The sequence below is a fragment of the Rhipicephalus microplus genome, unplaced genomic scaffold (assembly GCF_043290135.1).
Source record: "Rhipicephalus microplus isolate Deutch F79 unplaced genomic scaffold, USDA_Rmic scaffold_14, whole genome shotgun sequence".
Taxonomy (NCBI): domain Eukaryota; kingdom Metazoa; phylum Arthropoda; class Arachnida; order Ixodida; family Ixodidae; genus Rhipicephalus; species Rhipicephalus microplus.
This window is the reverse complement of record NW_027464587.1, coordinates 21,623,055-21,647,010: the sequence shown is the minus strand read 5'-3', so window position 1 is coordinate 21,647,010 and position 23,956 is coordinate 21,623,055. Positions and strand designations below refer to the sequence as shown.

Sequence of the window (23,956 nt, the reverse complement as noted above, 5' to 3'; positions counted from 1 at the left end):
ATTGAAAGTGCTAAGCTTGGAAAGATGACACAGGGAATGAAAATACAGTAGGCTCCTATTAAACGAAACTCTTTTAAATGAAATTGCTGCTTAAATGGAACATTGCTACTAACATGTTTGCTTTTGTACTTGAGTAATATACCCCTGTTTATCTCTCAGTAAACAGAAATCCTCTTAAAGGAAACACATTTTCCTCATTCCTTCAGGTTTTGCTTAAAATGAGTCTAATGTACATCATGCGCCTTGAGCACTTTTCTTTCTTCTTTTCTTCGAATGTGCAGCTTCCCGTTGGCATCACACGTGCACGCTTAGACTTATAGCAGCCTCCTGCGATGACCCTAGTAACGACGAATGACTGATACTGTGCCAGAGACTTGGGGATTTTCGAGCCTGTAGCCTCATTTGTTCAGAGAAGAGAAAGCAATTGTTCTCACGAGCCTCTACTGCTGATTGGCAGCGTTTTCTCACCATGCTCAAAAAGTGTTCCAGGGCTTCTTTAATGTGTATGGCAAATTTTACATTTGCTCCTAAAACATCATTAGCTACTCTAAACTAACATTTTTTCCGCTCTAAAAACAAACACTTATGGCTGCTTCAAAGTATGTGTGCTCCAAAAAGATAAGTCATTTCCTTCACTGTAACACTGTATCCTGTTTTGTTTTACCTATTTTTACGCTGTTGCATTGTCTAAGCTTGAAGAAGTCTGTGCTATCACCGTATCGCGAAGCGCCGAGTGATAAGTCGGACCGATCCATGGACGGGGAACCACTCCCTTTTATTTTGATGGCAATCGCTTATATACAGATGATAGCATTGACAGCGCCCCCTATACACTACACAACACATTCCCCCCTCATAAAAATTAACAACACAACTAAAGTCAGTCTACTTTCGCGCACTCACTTCACAGCACACGTTCACTTCACCACACTTGATGTTCTTGTAGTCAGGTCAGCTCGTAGTCTTGATACCGTGTTGGCATTCTTCTTGTTCGTTCCGGCCTGGTGCGTGATGGTGCTGTGGCTGTGGCCAACTGCGACCGAGATGTGTCCTGCTGATCGGGAACCTCTAATATGGGCTCCGTTACCGTGGTTTGTGCACTGTCAGAATGGTTAGCGCTTCCCTGGGTGTCTTCTGATGGACCCACTTCCGATTCATTCACGACTATAGGGTTTTGTGGCTGAGCCATCTTTCCTATGTGAAGATCCATGTCGTAGGAAAACCCCGAAGATGCATTGCGTCGCGCTGTAACCGCGTCAGCTAGTGCCTGTGCCTGTCCTGTCCTTCCTTTACTAATTACTGTTAACTTTGATGCGTTCCATTTCGTCCCGTTTGCCAGTAGAAACGAATTCGTGCCCACACGTCTCTTCACCTGGATCGGCAAAGAAAACTTGTGTTTCGTCTTCGGTCCGCCTTGTTTTACTTTTACGAAATCTCCTGGCTCAATGACAGACGCTCTGGCACCTCGTTTTTCATCGACGTACTTTTTTGTTCGTTGTTGCTGCTCCTTAACGCGCTGTTTCAACTTTTCCATGACGACACGCGGCTCCTCAAAAAATTCCCTTTCTGGGAGGCCAACAACATCCAATCTCGTTCTGGGTTTTCTTCCATGCAGCAGGTAAGCCGGCGACGCTCCTGTAGTTGCATGCGGGGTGGCCCTATAAACACCCAGGTAGTCCCAAATTGCCTCCTTCAGTGGTCTTCGCTCCAATGCCGCAACCTGCATATACTCCTTGAGAACGCGGTTGAACCGCTCAATTTGCCCATTGCATTGCGGGTAGTACAATGTTGTAACACAGTGCTGAATTCCCCGGTCTCGTAAAAACTGCTCAAAACATGTCGACATGAACTGACGCCCATTGTCAGTCACAATGCTTTTCGGGTACCCTTCTCTCGAAAAAATTTCCACGAGTACTTTCACTACTGCCTGTGCAGTTATTGTGGACACAAATGCCACCTCAGGCCACTTGCTGTGGTAATCAATAATAGTGATTGCAAACCTGCACTCTGGAGGGGCTCGTTCCATCGGCCCAACGATGTCAATTCCAAGCTTTTCCCACGGCTTCTCGGGCCACTGCACTGGCTCCAACGGGGCCCTTACAGTTTTTGCAGATTTATCTGATGCTTTGCAGACAGCACAATTCCTAACCAAAGATTCAACATCACTGTCCATTCCGGGCCACCAGTACTGTTCCCTCAACCGTTGTTTGGTCCTTACAATGCCTGGATGCGATTCGTGTGCCATCATGACCAGCCTGGAAGCAAGTGCTGCTGGGGGAACGACCCGTTCAGCGCGAAACAATAGTCCGTCTATAACCGACAGTTCTTCTTGCATACGAAAAAACAATTTTATGTTTTCAGCTAAACAGCCCTTTTCCGGCCATCTGGACATAACATACTGTGCCACCTCATTTAACACTGAATCCTCAGCTGTCGCTGCCTGCAACTCACTCTTTGTGATCATGCTGGAAACCACAGCAACTACTTCCTCCACAGGGTCGTCCTCTGCAGGGGTCAACGGTAGCCTAGAAAGCGCATCCGCAACGACATTGGTGCTCCCCTTTGTGTACTGCACCGTGAAGTTGTATCTCAGAAGTCTAGCAGACCAGCGTTCAATACGCAGTGGCCGTCTTCCAACCCCATTTGTGGACAGCAGTGTCACCAAAGCCTGATGGTCAGTTCGTAAGACAAACTTGCGGCCCCACAGATAAACATGCCAATGTTCGCACGCCCATAAACATGCCAGCGCCTCTCGTTCCCCGGTAGAGTACTTGCGTTCTGGTGGCGTTAGTGTCCTCGAAGCGAATGCCACTGTACGTACTTCTCCGTCGACTACCTGCTGTAGCACAGCTCCCAGTCCATATGCCGAGGCGTCAGTGGTCACTTGTACAGGCAAAGACTCGTTGAACATGGCCACCACCCCACATGACGACAGCATCTTCTTGACCCTGCAAAAACTCTCCTCGGTGCTCTGGTCCCACACGAACTTCTGTCCTTTACGAAGAAGCCGTCGCAGCGGCTCCACCACCTCTGCATAATTGGGGAGAAAATGAGAGTAATAGCCTATGAGCCCAAGGAAAGACCGCAGCGAGACTACATCGGCAGGCGTTTGTGCTTTCATCACAGCATCCACCTTTGACTTAAGTGGGGCCAGACCTCTTGCACTCACGTGATGACCCAAAAAGGAGAGTTCCTTGACAGCGAATAAGCATTTCTGATTCAGCTGCAGCCCCGCCTCAGCGATCCGATGCAATACCTCGCGAAGGTTACGGTTGTGCTCGTGCTTAGTCTTTCCAAAGACTATAATGTCGTCGATATAAAACAACACGCCCTTGCAGCCCTTCAATATTTCTTGCATCATTCGCTGAAACGCGGCAGGTGCCGATGCGAGGCCAAAACAAACTCTGCAGAACCTAAATAAGCCTTCGTGCGTAATAAACGTCGTTATTTCGCGACTCTCTTCGGCTAATTCCACTTGATGGTAGGCTGCAGCAAGATCCAGTTTCGAGAACCATGCTGCTCCGCTCAGCGCATGTAACAGTTCCTCCGTGTGCGGCAAAGGGAATCCATCAATGACTACTGCTTTGTTTGGCTCGCGCAAATCGACGCATAGGCGAATAGTTCCATCTTTCTTCTGCACAACCACTATAGGAGACACCCATTCCGCAGCGCTAACCCTTTCTATAATGCCTGCATCCAATAATCTTGTCAGTTCAGCCGCTACTTTATCTCGCAGCGTCAGGGGCAAGCGTCGAACTTTCGCTGCTACTGGTTTTATGTCTGCGCGCAGCTTTACAGAATGTACAAAGTTTTTCGCTAAGCCCAACTTATCAGCGAAAAGAAAAGAAAACTCACACAATTCAGAAGGGAGCGACTGGGGGCTGGCCGTGACTTGTAGACATTCCAATGTAGAACCGATGATGTTCAACTGTAGCTGGTGCACCGCGTCTAGTCCCAGTAATGCCACGCCCTGGGGAACAACGTAAAAGCGGAGGCAAGCCGAGTTTTTCCCGCGTACAACTCTGGCTGTGAACCATCCCAAGACTGGAATTTTCTTCTGTGAAAAATCACGCAGCGTCGCTGTAGCCGCAGTCAAAGGAAACCTGTTGGCGAACTTGTCTCGGTAGACGTGGTCGGGCAAAATAGACACCGACGACCCAGTATCCACCAGCAACTGAAGTGGCTCGTTCTCAACAACGACGTCAACTACCAAAGTCCGTCGTTCCACTTGTCTGACCGCCAGCACAGTGAGCACGCCTTCTTCGCTAGCGCCGTCGTTCCGGACCGTCCGTACGTTCTGCTCCCTCCTCATGCCACAGACCGCTTGAAAATGTCCCATCTTGTGGCATTTGGAGCAACGTTTCCCCCGTGCTTTACATTCCTGTGAATTAGCGAGGTGCCTTGTAGAGCCGCACCGGTAACACTTGCGCACCGACGTCGCTGTCGAGTCGCCGTCTGGGCCTCTGCCTTGGAATACGTGCTGTACTATGTCCGTTTGTGGCGACCCTTGGTCATAGACCGCAGCGCCCTCCGCTGCCTGCTCGTACGTCTGCAGCATTTCTACAGCCTCTGCCAGCGTAAGTTGGGACCCCTTCACGAGCAGTTTCTGTCGCAACTCAGTGCTCCGTATTCCATCAACAACCCTGTCTCGCAGAGCCGCCTCCAAGAAATCCCCGAAGTCACACGTCTTCGCTAACTGTCTGAGGTTACTGACGAACTCCCGTATAGGCTCATTCGGCAGTTGCCGACGTAAAGTGAATCGACGTCGCTCTACCAGTACGTTGACGGTGCTTGAGAACTGACGCTCCAATAGGCCCAACGCCTCGATGTAACTATCTCTTCCACTTGCCTCCGTCTTATCTTCTGTCGTGCCTGGCGTCCGCGCCGGCTCTGGGCCCAGTGTGCGAAAAATATGGCGTCCCTCGACCCCGAGACATTGCAGTAGAATGGCCTTTTTCCGTGGTGGCGGTTGCGCGTCCATCCCCGTTGCTTCAAGGAAATTTGTGAAATCATCGCGCCACTGCTCCCATGGGATTGTCGCATCTCCAGGAGTCTCCAGAAAAGGCGGTAATGGCGGTAGTCCGTACGTTGCCATCTCGTAGGCGACGCCCCTTAAAACGGCAGGAAACGGTTCGTCGCTAGCTCGCTAGCTTCGCCGACTGCGCCAGAATGTGCTATCACCGTATCGCGAAGCGCCGAGTGATAAGTCGGACCGATCCATGGACGGGGAACCACTCCCTTTTATTTTGATGGCAATCGCTTATATACAGATGATAGCATTGACAGCGCCCCCTATACACTACACAACAAAGTCATTCTGTTATATTAGAGCAGATAACTTTGTGTTTATTATTATCATTTTTTTTTGCATACTTAACTGGCACAAATGTTGAGTTTAGCGGTTTTCAGCGACATCCAAGGGCTCCTGCTGCAGATCGGTATTTTTGACTTCGCAAAACTGGTGTTAAGAAAATCAGTTCCATCCTTGTAGAAGACGAGTTGACTTGTCGAAGCCCTGTTTATAAATTTCTTATCGTAAACCACTTCAGTGTTATTTGAAGTGAGCCTCGAAATGATGCTATTATAATGCATGTAACAAGCTCTGTATAGTAAATACCCATTTTAATCGAAGGAATATGATTCTGGATAGACTTACCCAGTCATGCAAATCTGCAAGTTGGTAATGAACTGAAAAGTGAAGTGGTGGCTGTTGGCGAGATGGAACTGTACCAGCACACATTGCAGTTGAAATCTTTCTGAACTAGACTGGCATGCATTAAATAGTGCATTATAGCAGTTCACTTATGAAAAAGAAAAAATGAGAAAGCAGGCCGATCATTATGCAGACCTGTTCTGAGTATGATATGGGAAGGAATCGTTATGAATGTTCTGTTTACTTGGCTCAAATTACATTCTCTGTACTTTACTTTTTTTCCGCTTGAGTGCATTATTGTGGGGCTCGATCACAGATACACTGGCTGTATGTGATGACGTCTGCACTGATCACTATTGTTTCAGGTACAAAAGACCAACTCAACTCTCCATCCGCTCGTCTTGTGGTGGGCCGGGTGGTGCCTCTGGGCACAGGTTGCATGCAGCTGCGGCAGCCCCAGACTGCCAACTTCAAGTTGCACTCTCGTTAGACCCTTTGCTGGACTGGTACCGCGTTCACAGCGATTTCAGTAAATGGTCTTTCTGCATTTGGCACACACATTTAATAAACTGTTTTGCTTGTTTATTTGCAGTCCCTCTTGTGTTATTACTTACAGCTAGGCTCCAATTTGGAATAGTTAACATGGCGCTTTAATAAAGTCATTTTGAGTAAAATTCACGAATGTCTAATGAAAAAAAAAAAATATATATATATATATATATATATATATATATATATATAGCAGGTCAATTGGTGAACAATCTCTCAACTCTTTGTTTTCGCAAAAGCTTGTCAAAGATATGCAAGCAACATTTATGGCTGCAAACTACCAGTCACTGCCGAATGTTTTGCGCCTAAATGTGTGGCATAACGTAATGATCCTCTCTTCCAGGGTGTTCGCTGGACTGCTAGCTGTGGCTGAGTGGTGCACAACTGCTTTAGGTCACCGAGAGTTGCAGGCTTCAGTTTACTTCTTTTTATACTTTGCAGGTATATGTGCTCGCCCGTTTTGAAAGCAAAGCACCTTAGGGTCAGGCTTGTATGTTGTGTGTGTTGTTCATTGTCCGGTACTGCACATTCGAGGTAACTACTATACGCCCACCATATGTAAGTCGTGGCACAACACATGCATGGTACCCACTATACGTCCACTGTGACATTTATGAAGTAGGAAAGCACCCAATATGCCAGTCGTCATTCTACTGGTAATTTGTGTGCCCGCTACACACCTGTAAGACATTATGTGCACTTTTTGCTAGGGCTGATAACGATGAGCAAACTCATCTGTCGCGAGGCAAGAGATGAGTGTGATGCGTATGTCCAGCCATTTGAGAGAGTGGCCAACAGTCAAGGATGGTCAGCCGATAAATCGACTCCATCTCTCAGTTTGTGAGGAGAGAGGTAGTGGGCGCTGTAAGTCTGGTGGCAAAGGACTACACATTAGACCAGTAGTTCTCAAAGGCGGGTCCGCGAAGCCATTTCTATGATCCGCGAAACCCTCACCCGCATTTTTCTTTAAGCGCGACTGTGCTACTCATTGATGAACTGTCCAAAATGAAGTGATGTCGCATGTTTGTTTGATGTTTTGGGTTGCAATAAAAGGCACCTGTTTCACGCTCCAGTTGTGTTAATTTACCTACATACTCCCCCCCCCCCCTTAGCATTAGACTATGCTAAGCTAAAGCACACCCTCTAACTGCGTTTTCGATACACCGAGGAAGTATCAAGGGTGAAGTTCCAAAATTCCACAGCTGAGAACTCTGAAACCGGGAAACAGTTTGCTGCTCGGCTCGCCGGATACTTTGGCTGTTGGCAGCAAATGGCATAGACGGAGCGTACTTACAGGACCTCCAGGATATCATAATTTCGGAACAGTTTCTTCAGTGATGTCGGTAGAATCTGTCGGTATTCTTGAAAAAAAAAAAGAAGCTGCAGAGGTCCAGACAAGCTTGCGGAGACTGAGGACCATTAGCTCCAAGCACAGGGTCTGGTCAACCTTAGAAGAAGCAAAGAGGATAGAGAACCGGGAAAGTCTGCAGGGCAGTCAATAGTACCAGATGGACAAAATGTAAAGGGAAAGAGCCACTGTTTTCTTTGCAATAAGTAGGGGCTACAGATGAAACCATACTATAACTTTTTTAGCATGCACAAAAAATAGGACAAGAAAGATACAGATGAGCGGTAACTCTCAACTAATTTATTTTTGAAAGGAAAAAAACATACAGTAAGTACCTGGAAACCAGCACGCCGCATGTGCAAGTCATGTGACCGGCAAGCATAAAAATATATGGCTAAACAGAATTTAAAAAACTGTACTCCCAATCTTTTAGAGCCACCAAAGGTCGACTAATACATTTGTTTGTACACATTTTATATGGAAAACTTCTGTAAGTTCACGTGTTAGTTTATCTCTATGTGAGAACAAAATATCTGTATCGCAAAACACGAGATCACAAATAGAAGAAAGAAAATGTAGCTGTCGCCTTTAAGAAAAATCAAAGTTCATAAAATGTCGAGAAAAGGTGGTATATCTGATACCACTAACCTGTAGAAATGTTTGCATAGGAGACTGGCTGCTGCATCAATACACGACTAAAAGAGCATGCTAACTCACTAGGAAAAGAAACATTTCGACACTTGTCATATCATTGTGAATCATGCCATTGTGATCCCGTGTGTCGCGATACAGGTATTTTGTTCTCACATAGAGATAAACTAACACGTGAACTTACAGAAGTTTGCTATATAAGTAGGTGTACAAACGAATGTATTAGTCGGCCTTCGGTGGCTCTAACAGATAAAAAGTAGTTTTTTAAATTCTGTTTAGCTATATCTGTTTAGGTTTGCCTGTCACATAACTTGCACAGGCAATGAGCTGGTTCCCAGGTACTTACTGTATGTTCTGTTCCTTTCAAAAATAAATTAGTCGAGAGTTAGCACTCGTCTGTATCTTTCTTGTCCCGTTTTTTGTGTGCGCTAAAAAAGGTATAATATGGTCCTTATCTGTAGCTGCTGGCCGCCGTGTCAAGACCCGTTATTTCCGTAGCTCCTCGAATTTCTGGCATGGAGTGGCAAGTTCAGACACTGTACGTGAGTCCTTGGCCAGCAGCGTGTAGAAGGCGTCATCTTCTATGCCTTCAAGATGGGTCAAATCTGTCTGCCTTGCCCATCAAAGGATTAAGGCGCTTGCACAAGTTGAGCACGTCTTGGATGTAGCTTGTGAAGCCTTCTCCCTGCAGCTGCTCACGCCCCTGTAGACGCTGTCCAGCACGGAGCTTGCGTACCTCGGGGTGGCCAAAGACATCGACAATTCCTTGCTTAAAAGCACTCTTAAGGGGTGAATTTGAACTGGTAGTTGTTAAACCAGAGACAAATTTAAAAATTAAATGTTACTCATATTGAGTGTCTGGAAAAGCATCTACCTCTGTGCACACGACTATTCCAGCGGGATCTGGTCTATCTGAGCCATGGCCGGACTCGACTTTCTTCTCCACGCCTCCCTTACGGCCTTTGCAATGATGGCTGTTGCTGTTTGCCACCGTAGCTCTGTGGTGGCGCTGTTAGCTCACTGTCTCGCCTCCGTAAAACGCGTTGACGGATGCACTCCGGCCGGCTGCATGCCAGCAACTTTAGCTGCCGGACACAACTTATCTGTTAAATTACGCTTGATGTTCATTTTGTGCGCCAGTAGTCAATATAGTGGTATGATATTGTCACGAGCAAAACAAGACCTGCAGCCAGGAGTTCACCTGAACCAGAGCAAAAAAAATGTTCTCTTTTTCTTCGCAGCCCAAAACGAGGCGAACGAGCCACAGCGGCTCGTTCATCAATGATGGCATTAGCCCCTCTCCCAAGAAGCATCATCTCGATGCTGTACATGAAGGCAAAAAAAGAGAAAATGAGATGAAAATTACCAGGCAAGCAAAATTAATGGTGTAAGGGGGAATAACGTAGTTGGTTGTGTAGTCAAGAGGTAAATAAGAAATAAGAAAAATAGGAAAGAATGTAGAAAGACGCGAAGTTACCAATAAAGTCAGTCACTCACTGGTGATTCACAGCGCGAAAAGTGTGGTTTGAGCCATGAAATGTGAATGACTTCAATTTGCAGTGTGAAACGGGAACGTCTCGAAGAGCCTTCTAGGAGAACCTCGTAAGTGACGTCCCAGACTTCATCACCAGGCTTGAAAATGACTTCACGGTGATGAAGATTGTAGCGGCTCGCGTCTGCAGTTTGGTGGTGTTGAATACGGTGACGAGCAAGTTGACGGGCCTCTTCTGCACATTGCGCGAATTTGGCGGCATCCGTGTGGTATATTCCTAAGTTGTCGGGCAGGAGCATGGCGTCGAGAATCCTCGTGACCTCGCGACCATGGACTAAGCGAAAAGGTGTGAAGCCGGTACTTTCTTGATCAGCAGTGTTATACGCAAAAGTTACGTAGCGAAGTATGGCGTCCCAGTTCTTGTGATCGATGTCCACTTACATTGACAGCATGTCCGCGATTGTCTTATTGAGTCGTTCAGTCAGCCCGTTTGCTTGCGGATGGTTGTTTTACGATGTTTCGTGCCATTTAATCGCAAGACTTCTTGCAGCATCTCTGCGGTGAAAGCTGTCCCACGATCAGTTATGACGACAGCTGGAGCACCATGACATCTGCTGCAGTGGCTTTTGGAAGTGCCTTGGTTTCACAGTAGCGTGTCAAGTAGCCGGTATCGACCACAATCTACTGGTTTCCAGACGAAGACGTGGGGAACGACCCCAGCAAGTCCATGCTAATCTGACAAAAGGGCGCCTTTGGTGGGCCTATTGGCTGCAGTAGTCCCGCTGGTCGTAAAGGTGGAATCTTACGTCGCTGACAGTCGCGGCATGTGCGAACGTAGTGCTTGCGAACGTAGTGATTCACAGTCTTTGCGAAACGTGGCCAGTAGTAGGAGCGGTGAATCCAGTGCAGCGTGCGAGTATAGCCGATGTGTCCGGACGATGGCTCATCATGACATGCACGTAAAATGTCACCACGAAGCGTAGTTGGCGCAAACAAGCAGATACATAGCTTGTGTAGGATGAAAGTTCTTTTTATAAAGCACTCCATCGTGGAAACAAAAGGAGGATAGTGAGTGTGCAAAGCTTTGAGGAGGGTGGGAATTGCGTCCTTCCAGGTAGTCAATGAGCGGGATGAGCTCCAAGTCGTGACGCTGTTGCTCAGCCAAGCGGGGTGCCAATACGGCAGAAAGAAAAGTGTCGTCTTCAAGAACAGTGTTGGCATTTTCGACCGGTGCACGTGAGGGACAGTCGGCGTCGGTGTGTTTCCGCCCAGAGTTGTGGACGATGGTGACATCGAAATCTTGTAGCCGAAGGCTCCATCGTGCTAGACGACCTGAGGGATCTTTGAGATTTGCGAGCCAACAAAGGGAATGGTGGTCGCTAACTAACCTGAATGGGCAGCCATACAAGTATGGGCGGAACTTTGTTATGGCCCAGACAACAGCAAGGCATTCCTTTTTGGTTGCAGAATAGTTTTTCTCCACTGGGGATAACGTTCTGCTCGCATAACCGATCACGCGCTCTACGCCATTATGCCACTGAACTAATACCGCTCATAGTCCAATGTTGCTGGCGTCAGTGTGTAATTCCGTGTCAGCATTTTCGTCAAAATGACCCAGTACAGGCGGAGCCTGGAGGAGGTTTCAGAGGGTGTCGAACGCATGGCAGTGATCGGGACCCAAAAAAAACAAGACACCGTCTTTTGTGAGCTTGTTTAGGGGTTGAGCAATCTTCGAAAAGTTTTTGACAAAGCGCCTGTAATACGCACAGAGCCCCACAAATCGGCGTAGATCGCGCTTATTTGTGGGCAGGGGAAGAGCGGCAACGGCGTGGGTTTTCTCCGGATCTGGGCGTATGCCGGCATGGCTCACAACGTGACCAAAGAACTTCAGTTCTTCATATGCAAAATGACATTTCTCGGGTTTGAGAGAAAGCCCCGCTGTTCTGATTGCCTGAAGTACTGCATGAAGGCGTTGGACAAGTTGTTAAAACGTGTCTGCAAAGACCATGATATCATAAAGGTAAACAAGGCATGATTGCCATTTGAGCCCCGTGAGAACCGTATTCATCATTCTTTAGAAAGTAGCCGGCACTGAGCATAGACCGAAAGGCAACACTTTAAACTCGTACAGGCCGTCAGGAGTAATAAACGCCGTCTTTTCGCGGTCGCGCTCATCCACTGCGATTTGCCAGTAGCCGCTACGCAAATCCATGGAGGAAACATACTTAGCGTTGCGTATACGGTCCAACAAGTCATCTATCCGGGGTAGAGGATAAACATCCTTATTGGTGACTTTGTTCAGTTTACGGTAATCAACGCAAAAACGCAATATACCGTCCTTCTTTACTAGCACAACTGGCGAAGCCCAGGGACTGGTCAATGGCTAGATGACGTCGACCTGAAGCATCTGCTGAACTTGGTCACGTAGAGCGTCTTGCTCTTTTTGCGAAACCCTATAGGCATGTTGTCGGATGGGTCTCTCGGTTTGTTCCGTTATGATACGATGCTGAGCAAGTTGTGTCTGTTTAACCTTTGAGTAGTGGCAAAGCAGTCTTGAAATCAGCCAAGTATACGCAAAAGGCTTTCTCGTTGAGACGAAGGTAGTTTCTCATTTACGTCGAGAGTGCTCGCGAAGGCCTCGTCAGGGTGGCCTTCGATGAAAATGAAGCTAACGTCGATGAAAATGAAGCTAACGTGGACGAACCATCAGTATCGGCAAGTTCTTCACAATATGCAATGGCAGTGTGTCTCGTTAGGTGGCGATATTCGCCGCTGAAGTTCGTGACCAGCAGATGAACATGCCTATTGCTAGGCTGAATGATTCCTCGGGCAACACAGATTTGTCATGAAATAAGGAGGGACAAATTCCCCTCTGCAATTACCGCGTCAGACACATCCTGTCCCAATTATACTTTGAAAAAGAGGCTGCTTCGAGGTGGGAGAATCAGAGAATCGTCGGTAACACGGAGCGCTCTTTTCTGGAATTGTGTACTGTCAGTTGCAGCGCAAAAAAGATCCTCGAACAACACAAGTAATTCACGGAAGTCGATGATGGTGCCGTATTCACGAAGGAAGTCCATTTCTAGAACGACTGGCCGAGAGCACACGCGCAATACGAGGAAAAAGCCCGGAAATGTTGACGTACTTATACAAATGCGTGCCGTGCACATACCAGTAGGCATCACCAGATGGCCACCTGCCGTGTGCAACTGGGGTCCTTGCAATGGTGTGGTAACCTTCCTCAGTTCAGAAGCCAGTGTGGCGCTCATTACGGAATTGTCGGCACCGGTGGCGTTGGCAGCATGATTGTCTACAAAGACGGCGATTTCGGCAGAAACAATCTTTCTGCTGTCGGAGAACGCTGCAAAACCGGAGTGGTCCTCGTCCGGTCGTTGCTTCGAAGGAGGGTGGAGGGTCTTTTACAGTTCGCCGGGCCGCGACTTCACCCCCAGAAGTCGCTGTTCCTAGTTTCCCCTGCTGGGACTTGGTGACCGGCTCCTGAAAGTAGCGGAAGACGATGAGGGCAAACTGGGTGACTTGGACCGGCGAGGCGATGGTGATCTCGACTGGTGGTGCTGAATAGTCGAAGAAGTTCGCTGGCCCGTGAGATAGACTTTGATTTCATGGGGGCACTCACCGCAGCATGGGCATCAAGCATCAGGGTGGAAGCCGCGAAGACCTAGTTGCCAGTATTGACGGTTCCGGTAAACGTGAGCCGCTTCGCCGCAGTGATAGCAGAGCGGACGGTTATCCGAGGTGCGCCACGTGCTTGCCTTGCTACCACTTTGTCTTGAGGTAGACGGCAGATAGGTTGAAGCAATACTTTTTTGCAGACTAGTTGGTTCATACTTGAAAAAATTGAATTGCTGCACAAACTTGAAGAAAGAAACAAGAGAGACAGGAAAGAGCGCAGACTACCAACTGTTTATTGTCATTTTTGGAAGCCAATATATACGCATGCTATGCTGCGCTTCCACGATGCGCACAAAACCAAAGATGCCACAAACAAAGCCGACCGAAAACAAATCAAACCAAAGTTGACTGCCACCACAATGACAAAAGTGAAAAATGGCAAAATACAAAAGTGATACCCATCACAATCTAAACTGCGTAATCCCAAGGTGCGCACTCATCTGTTTTTATTTATCTTTTATTATTTATTGCACCAAGCATCAACAAAGGCATGAAAGAATGAAAACGTACTCTACACATTTTTGTTTAAAAACCCTAAAAATAGCGCTTAGCACCAAATAAAACAATAAATTAACATTTTATATTCACTCCAAGCAGCCCTAATTGAGAAACACGAAGAAGCAGTACGCCGAGAGAGTCAAAAACTATACTAACATAAAACCTTAAAAAACATTACGTAGCGTCACATGGGAAATAAAACATGAACACTAATGAACGAAACAAAAGAAGAGGAATGGAAGAGAACACACTGCAAGGCGTTAGCGACAACATTACACATGACCATGTAGGAAGACCATTTCCCTGTCCGAAAGTGAAATTGAAGGCATGCTTATGCACTTGTCATTATATTGCCTGATAAAGTACGCTTCTATTATCTCTCTTTCGGTCTTTTCACGTGCCTTAGCCATGACTGACGCATTCTCGAACCGGGGGGTGCAACCGCATTTCCTACAGTGGAAATCTAAATGACCTCCATTTTTTCCTTTTACGGCCAGACTGTGCTCACGCAAGCGTTCGTTGAGGCAACGCCCTGTCTGCCCTATGTACACCCTCTCACACGACAAAGGGATCAGATATACAACAGCAAATACACACCTAATGAACACGTTCGCATGCTTTTTTGTGCATTTTGCCTTCTTCTGTTTAGTCATCAACGAGCAGATCTGTCTTAACTTTGTAGGCGCTGAAAACAGTACATCCACACCATACCTATTAGCCACCTTTTTTACATTATGGGAAACACCATGTAAGTAAGGCATAACATGAATAGGCCTCCTCTCCCTTCCTTCGACGCTTGGACCCATGCCCTTGTATTTTTTAAGAAGGCTTTCACAAGCGCTAGCTAAAAACTGTGCTGGGTATCCAGCCGCACCCAGACGAGCTACCTGATTCTCGAAGCTTTCAAACATCAGATGAGGGCAAGACTTGTCGAGGGCTTCCGCACATGCTGACATGGGTTCCTAGGCCTCCTCTAAGATTCGTCGTCAAGGCACCCAAAGAAAGGAATTTGATGGTTCTAACCTCAGACAAAGAGGGAGGATTCGTGGTTCTTCCTGAACGGATGTACGAGGACAAGGCACTAGATGCAGTGTGCAAAAACTTCAAAGAGGTGCATTTCTGTCCAAAGTAACGGAAGACCATGATACAAAAACTGTTGAATGAAATGAACCTTGATGCGCTCTGCAGAGAAGTGGTAAAAACAAGCAATGCGACGCTACAGTCATTTTTCACTTGCAAGACGCACAAGTGTGACTACCTGCTTCGCCTCATTGTGTCCGAGAAGGGCAGCTGGCAAAGGGTAGTGTCGCGGTACCTACAAGGCATACTTGGTTCTCTTAACAGCGGTGACCCTTTCTTAGTGCGAAGTTCTTTGGAAATCATTTCTACTTTGAAGGAAAGCTTACCAGTGGCATCCACAGCTTTTTCTATTGATGTGGAAGAACTTTTTTACTCAATTCCACATGGCGCGCTTTTTGATGCTGTCAGGAGTGCAATCGAAGAATTCGGTGAAGTCAATTTCCAAAACAAGCATGGTATCTTCGTGAGTAACTTTTTGGAACTTTTAAGATTCTACCTAGAGTCCACTGCAATCGGCCACCAGGAGGGTACCTACGTCCAAAAAGCTGGAATTTGTATTGGATCAGCAGTCGCACCTGTTCTCAGTGACATATTCTTGGCAGCCTTCGACCAACGCCTGAAGGATGATCTGTCCCATTTGGATGTCGTTCGCACCTTCAGGTATGTGGACGACTACCTTATTGTGCTTGGAAAGGTCCCATGTGAACGGGTTCAAAGTGTTGTGAAAGGTGTCCTTGAGGTTTTCAACAGACACTCCAGTGGCCTGAAGTTCACGCACGAAATGCCGGTTGAAAATGAGATCCAGTATTTGGACCTACGGCTGAAGTTTGCCAAGGAGCACATCTGCTTCAAATACAATCCACGATCGAAGAAAGGCTTATTGCCTTTTGATAGCGCGCACTCGAAGTTGATTAAGAGGGGCATTGTGATGTCAGCATGTGCGGAAGCCCTCGACAAGTCTTGCCCTCATCTGATGTTTGAAAGCTTCGAGAATCAGGTAGCTCGTCTGGGTGCGGCTGGATACCCAGCACAGTTTTTAGCTAGCGCTTGTGAAAGCCTTCTTAAAAAATACAAGGGCATGGGTCCAAGCGTCGAAGGAAGGGAGAGGAGGCCTATTCATGTCATGCCTTACTTACATGGTGTTTCCCATAATGTAAAAAAGGGGGCTAATAGGTATGGTGTGGATGTACTGTTTTCAGCGCCTACAAGGTTAAGACAGATCTGCTCGTTGATGACTAAACAGAAGAAGGCAAAATGCACAAAAAAGCATGCGAACGTGTTCATTAGGTGTGTATTTGCTGTTGTATATCTGATCCCTTTGTCGTGTGGGAGGGTGTACATAGGGCAGACAGGGCGTTGCCTCAACGAACGCTTGCGTGAGCACAGTCTGGCCGTAAAAGGAAAAAATGGAGGTCATTTAGATTTCCACTGTAGGAAATGCGGTTGCACCCCCCGGTTCGAGAATGCGTCAGTCATGGCTAAGGCACGTGAAAAGACCGAAAGAGAGATAATAGAAGCGTACTTTATCAGGCAATATAATGACAAGTGCATAAGCATGCCTTCAATTTCACTTTCGGACAGGGAAATGGTCTTCCTACATGGTCATGTGTAATGTTGTCGCTAACGCCTTGCAGTGTGTTCTCTTCCATTCCTCTTCTTTTGTTTCGTTCATTAGTGTTCATGTTTTATTTCCCATGTGACGCTACGTAATGTTTTTTAAGGTTTTATGTTAGTATAGTTTTTGACTCTCTCGGCGTACTGCTTCTTCGTGTTTCTCAATTAGGGCTGCTTGGAGTGAATATAAAATGTTAATTTATTGTTTTATTTGGTGCTAAGCGCTATTTTTAGGGTTTTTAAACAAAAATGTGTAGAGTACGTTTTCATTCTTTCATGCCTTTGTTGATGCTTGGTGCAATAAATAATAAAAGATAAATAAAAACAGATGAGCGCGCACCTTGGGATTACGCAGTTTAGATTGTGATGGGTATCACTTTTGTATTTTGCCATTTTTCACTTTTGTCATTGTGGTGGCAGTCAATTTTGGTTTGATTTGTTTTCGGTCGGCTTTGTTTGTGGCATCTTTGGTTTTGTGCGCATCGTGGAAGCGCAGCATAGCATGCGTATATATTGGCTTCCAAAAACGACAATAAACAGTTGGTAGTCTGCGCTCTTTCCTGTCTCTCTTGTTTCTTTCTTCAAGTTTGTGCAGCAATTCAATTTTTTCAGGCAGATAGGTGGGTGTGCTCGGAAACCTTGAGCAGAGAGGTGGGCTCAAAGCAGTGTCGTGGAACGACTGCATAGCCTGGTACCTTGGCCGCATAGCAGGATGTGTAGCCGGTGGCACAGGGGATCACAATGCCGCCGCGTATGTCAGGACTGGGGCCTCGGGAATCGGTGGTGCGATTGGGGCCAGGGGTGTGACGGCCTGCCGGACTTGTTGTCTGATTACATCCACGAGGGCTGACACAGGTGGATGGGATCCCACTGCCTGAAGCTGTCGCAATTCGTCCCGAACAATACTTCGAATGAAGTCTGCGAGGGCCTGTCTCTCGCTGTCAGAGCCGATAGAGCATGCGGCGGCCGGGATCTGGCGTTCGTATTGTGACGACCGCTGCTGCAGCGTACGTTCCATCGTAGTTGCCTCACTGATTAACTGGGCGACTATCGACGGTGAATTGCGCACGAGCCCAGCGAAAAGCTGTTCTTTTACTTTGCGCATCAAATGCCGCACCTTCTTTTCCTTGGGCATAGCAGGGTCCACGCGCTTGAAGAGCCGAAGCATGTCCTCGACAAACATGGATACTCGTTTGTTTGGCCGCTGGTTTCTGCAGGATATGGCTTGTTCAGCCCTCTCCTTCTTCTCGGTGTTGCGATAGGCATCACGGAGCTGTCGGCTAAACTCTTGCTTGGTTGCAAAGAGCCCTCGTGGTTCTCGTACCACGTCTTTGCAGAATTCTCCAAGTAGAAGTAAACTCTGCACAGCTTGCAAACATCGTCCCATTCGTTGATACTGGCAACCCAATCAAAGTGGTCGAGCCAGTCATCAACATCCTCGAAGATGTCTCCATGGAACAGCTTTGGTGTCTGTAGCGCATGGAAAAGAAGAGGACCATGGGCATCGCTGGTTTGGACCGCCTGGCTTGTCATCGAAATTGCCATCTTTCGGGGTGTCGATGCCAAGGGATTGAATTCAGGGGGTAACCCACGCAGGCGGCGGCTGCTTCTTGCTGTGGGAGATGTAGCTGTCTCCACGATGGCCGACGTAGCCGAAGTACACGTACCCAGCACCTCCACCAGTAATGTCACGAGCAAAACAAGACCTGCAGCCATGAGTTCACCTGAACTAGAGCATCGAAATTGTTCTCTTCTTCTTCGCAGCCCAAAAGTAGTATGAGCCACAGCGGCTTGTTCATCAATGGTGGCAATATGATGCGGATTGAACGGCTTCGAGCCTCTCCTGGAAAACATAAGCTAGCAGCAGACAACACTAGAAAAGTATAAGGGGAAGATAAACTCAACGTTCACAATTATTGAGTTCACGTTGTTACTAAGGCCATATGCTTATTTAAGCATGCACACGTAAAGTTTTGCAGAAAGAATTCTGTGAGGCTACAACAAAACTTAGGTATTCACAAATACAAACTTTATTTCTGATCAATGTAAATCACTATTGCACAATTTCGTGCCGACAACCTTAATATTGTCTTAATATATTCTTGATATAATTTTAATATATTCTTAATATATATTGTCTTAATATAGCCTTACGTCAAGAGCGACGTCAACTACGAGATAGCGCCATTGCACTCCAATACGTCAGTAAGTTTGTCACCTGTTGACATTCTTCGTGTTTCGCGCACGAAACCCTACTTCTGCCGCACTTCTTTGGACTCACGCCGAGAGGGCGCTCCAAGGCCCCGGGGGGGGGGGGGGGGACAGAATCAGCTGACAGGCGCGCGAGTGTGCCAATCAGCCATTGTGATTCTTGTCTGAGGTTGTTCCTCTGTAATTGCGTTTATACTGAAGTCACTGACCCCGTAACAATATCATCTGTATTAAAGCCTAAAATGCTTTCTAGATGGCTTAGGCACGTAAGCAACTGATTTTCTTTTTTTTCTGTTATCATTTTGGTGTGATTGACTAAAAGCAGCCTCAGAAACCTGTCAGCAATCACACTGGTTGTGCGGCTTCTGTGACCGTTGCCGACATCCTCTCGGCAGTTCAAAACAGGCGATTGTTCGAGGTAAGGTGTGACAAGAAGTTGCAGCACTTCGTGCACTTTTGTCGGCGGTAGATACTTCACAGCCATTTAAAAAAAAAATCACAATGTTATCCAAAAGTGCCAAGAACACAAGATTCGGATAGTGCAGTCTACTTTTGTCCTGTTCGAGCAATAAAGTGTACAGAGGGTCCTCTTTGTTAGTCGTCACTATCATCAAGCATGCATCACAGCCTAATTCGCTAATAGTTTAAGTTTCACCAAATACCCCAACATACACCAGACCGGAGTACATCACTGCACTTCCTGTGGTGCGGCTGTAGCGAGCTCTTCAGATCTAGTCTCTCACATCTGCCGGACCTGCCTTGGGTGTATAGCCTTTTCTTTGACAATGTTATCAAGGGCAGTTGTGACAGCCCTCGCATCAAGTACATCATTACCGCCACATATAGACCTGAGCCGTCGAAAGAGAGCTTCAATTGGGTCGCTGTTGAAGTTTCTTGTCAGAACGTACTTGATACCCTGCCCCAAGCGGAAATTTGTTGCCTCCACTGTTGCCTTCGTGGTGAAAAGCAGGGCATGGTACGTTTCATTGGTTAATTCACCTTTTCCTGATGCCATTGACGCCTCCTGAACTTTCTTTATGTAGCAGGTAAAATCCTTCTCCAGCCAGACCATTCTGGGGTCACTTTCCTCAGAGAGGGGCCTCTTGTTCTCACTCCCACTGTACACTGTGTCATGGATGTCAAACAATTGCTTGATCATCTTCATGAACAGAATTGTTTGGGTGACTTCTTTGAAACAGTAAAGGGCTGGATCGCCGCGTCATTCTCTTGAGAGTGAGACAACGGTGCCGTCACTTGCAGAGAGAATGTTTGAACAGTGCGAAGCACGTTCGTCTTTTCCAAGTTGGATGGGTAAACGTGCTTCCTAGTTAGATGTCTGGCCAATTTAATGGTTTTGTCCTTCTGAAATTCGTTCAGTTTCTGAACAAACTTCCCAGTAATGACCCCTGCACCGTCTGTAAGATCACGGTCTAGGAACTGGCTGCGTACATATTTGAGGATATGACAAGGGTCAAAACTCAGGAAAATCACTCTATCTGAATCATGAGGACGGGGTACTACTGTAGACAAACATCCACTTCCCATGTGTTTAAACATTGTGACGTTTGCCGAGTAATTATTGATTGATTGATATGTGGGGTTTAACGTCCCAAAACCACCATATGATTATGAGAGACGCCGTAGTGGAGGGCTCCGGAAATTTCGACCACCTGGGGTTCTTTAACGTGCACCCAAATCTGAGCACACGGGCCTACAACATTTCCGCCTCCATCGGAAATGCAGCCGCCGCAGCCGGGATTTGAACCCGCGACCTGCGGGTCAGCAGCCGAGTACCTTAGCCGCTAGACCACCGCGGCGGGGCGCCGAGTAATTATCTGTAACGACTCTGACAATGACAAATCCACAAGACTCCACAGCACAGATTACTTGGTCCAGGCAAACAAGTCTCTTCACTAAGGTGTTTGGCGAAGTAGTAGGCACATGGTATTCTGTACGAACTCGCCTCACCATGCAGAACGGAACACAGTACTCTATTTGCAAGCGTGTTTGTAGAGCTGCATGCTGGCCTGCTTTCGGGCTTGTCTTTGAGTCCAAAAACTGTGTCGGCCTTTCTGTCGTAGACCCTGCTGCGGTAATCTAGTGGCTAAGGTACTCGGCTGCTGACCCACAGGTCATGGGATCGAATCCCGGCTGCATTTCCGATGGAGGCGGAAATGTTGTAGGCCCGTGCGCTCAGATTTGGGTGCACGTTAAAGAACCCCAGGTGGTCGAAATTTCTGGAGTCCTCCACTATGGCATCTATCATAATCATACAGTGGTTTTGGGACGTTAAAACCCACATATCAATCAATTTCTGTCGTAGACACATTTTGTCTTAATAGCAGCTTCGTCTATGATCAACAATGCCATGTGTTGTTTTCTGCTGAGCATAGATGCCTAAAAAATCAGCCTTTCCCTCATGACAGGGCTCATACCTGACTAGGGCTTGGCTTGGGTTTGGCTAGGGCACACACACATTTGAAGTGTGCACTTCACTAGCAGTGTCAAGAGGTCACATTTTCGAGAGTGGTCATAACCTTTTGGTAAGATGAATCGCCAAATCACGCATTCTCTTACAATTTCTTCTGAATAAGACGGTAGTTTACTGCCATAGGCTACACTCTGGTGAGAGAGAAAAACAGCTTTTTTCTCACCTGTCTGTGAATCGGCCACAATCTTCTTGACAGCAGCATAGTGTTTGTCGTTGCTGTACGCGTTCATCTTGTTGTACAGCAAGCTGTATCACGAGCCCCCCGTACTTTGAGTGTTGACAGGCAACCTGAGCCTGAAGCCTTTTGACCATGACGAGTTAGCGACTACATCGGTTAGCGTCGTTACTATTGGTTTGTGTTAATTGGTTGCTTTGTGTTTACTGTTGGTTTGTGTTAACACAAACCAACAGTAACGATGCTAACCAATTGAAATAGAAACACAATTTTGCATATCGGTTACTTCCTCAAGCACACCAAAATCTTCATGGCGAGGCAGTGGGGAATCTGCTTTTCGCTTTAAAAGATTTCTAGGAGCTGGGGGGTGACGGCATGCTGGGTCCTTACGCAGTCTTTTTGCAGCTGGCACCATGTACGACGGATATAGTTCAAAGATGGTTGGCACAGCTCCAGCAAGCAACTTTCGTATTCGGCATCCGGGAATATAATCACTTTCGTTGAAGTGTTTGCTACACACCACAGTCGACGCGGACTAGTCGCTGATGTCGAGATTTTCTCGCGAAATGTTTTTTCGCCACTTAGAGCACAGTTCTGCAATGCTAGGAAATTGGTGAAAGGACACACCCGCCAATTTCCCTGTTGAGAGCTGCAGAATGGACACTCAGCACAAAATGTTGAACTTTTCAAATGTTTAGAACATATCTTAATTCACTTCCAAAGTATGCCTAAATGTTCATTCTCGCGGTTGAAAACTTTCGCTAGTGCTACTGTCACTGACGTCATTGTGTAGGAAGTGTAACAAAAAATTTTAGTGACGCGACACCACATTACAGTAACATGCAAAGCACAGTGACTGGCCAACAGCTCTGTTGCACCAGGCAACCAGTAGGCTAACATACTAATTTTTCTCAGCATGTTGGCGAAGTGGGCAAACTTGCTAGCATTTTGGAAAGTGCTTGGCATCGTCATTCAAACCTTTGAAGGCAACTTCAGTGAATTTCACATTGTTTACTTATCTTGGCTTAAGCATACTGGTTTCATCATCAGCCTGACTACGTCCACTGCAGGACAAAGGCCTCTCCCATGTTCCGCCAGTTAACCCGGTCCTGTGCTTGCTGCTGCCAATTTATACCCGCAAACTTCTTAATCTCATCTGCCCACCTAACCTTCTGTCTCCCCCTAACCCGCTTCCCTTCTCTGGGAATCCAGTCAGTTACCCTTAATGACCAGCGGTTATCCTGTCTACGCGCTACATGCCCTGCCCATGTCCATTTCTTCTTCTTGATTTCAGCTATGATATCCTTAACCCCCGTTTGTTCCCTAATCCACTCTGCTCTCTTCTTGTCTCTTAAGGTTACACCTACCATTTTTCTTTCCATTGCTCGCTGCGTCGTCCTCAATTTAAGCTGAACCCTCTTTGTAAGTCTCCAGGTTTCTGCTCCGTAGCTAAGTACCGGCAAGATACAGCTGTTATATACCTTCCTCTTGAGGGATAGTGGCAAACTACCTGTCATAATTTGAGAGTGCTTGCCAAATGTGCTCCACCCCATTCTTATTCTTCTAGTTACTTCAATCTCGTGGTTCGGCTCTGCGGTTATTACCTGCCCTAAGTAGACATAGTCTTTTACAACTTCAAGTGCACTATTACCTATCTCGAAGCGCTGCTCCTTGCCGAGGTTGTTGTACATTACTTTCGTTTTCTGCAGATTAATTTTAAGACCCACCTTTCTGCTCTCCTTGTCTAGCTCCGTAATCATGAGTTGCAATTCGTCCCCCGAGTTACTCAGCAATGCAATGTCATCGGCGAAGCGCAGGTTACTAAGGTATTCTCCATTGACTCTTATCCCTAACTGTTCCCATTCTAGGCTTCTGAAAACCTCCTGTAAGCACGCGGTAAATAGCATTGGGGAAATTGTGTCCCCCTGCCTTACACCCTTCTTGATTGGTATTCTGTTGCTTTCTTTATGAAGCACTATGGTAGCAGTTGATCCCCTGTAGATTTCTTCCAGAATGTTTATATATACTTCATCTACGCCCTGATTCCGCAGTGTTTGCATGACGGCTGATATTTCTACTGAATCAAACGCTTTCTCGTAATCTATGAAGGCTATGTATAGGGGTTGGTTATACTCTGAGCATTTCTCTATTACCTGATTGATAGTATGAATGTGGTCAATTGTTGAGTAGCCTGTTCGAAATCCTGCTTGTTCCTTTGGTTGATTGAATTCTAATGTTTTCTTTACTCTGTTAGCAATTACCTTTGTAAATAGCTTGTATACTACAGAGAGCAAGCTGATCGGCCTGTAATTCTTCAAGTCCTTGTCATCTCCTTTCTTATGTATTAAGGTGATGTTAGCGTTCTTCCAAGACTCTGGTACTCTTCCCGTCAGGAGACACCTCGTAAACAGGGTGGCTAGTTTTTCTAACACAATCTGTCCTCCATCTTTCAGCATATCTGATGTTACCTGATCCTCACCAGCAGCTTTGCCCCTTTGCAT

General features: G+C 46.7%; 1 protein-coding gene across 4 annotated transcripts in view; it reads left to right on the top strand.

The window, feature by feature from the left end:
* Positions 1-23,956, top strand: part of Polr1A (RNA polymerase I subunit RpI1) — a 610,310-nt gene that overhangs the window by 566,491 nt on the left and 19,863 nt on the right. For 3 of the 4 annotated variants that reach the window (XM_075882912.1, XM_037432148.2, XM_075882915.1), the window contains one exon: positions 6,019-6,238. The exons of the other annotated variant lie outside the window; for it this stretch is intronic. In XM_075882912.1, the coding sequence (XP_075739027.1) occupies positions 6,019-6,143 (125 nt within the window). In that variant the 3' untranslated portion in view covers positions 6,144-6,238. Of the gene's footprint in view, positions 1-6,018; positions 6,239-23,956 lie in introns of those variants that run through there. 4 annotated transcript variants of the gene reach the window in all.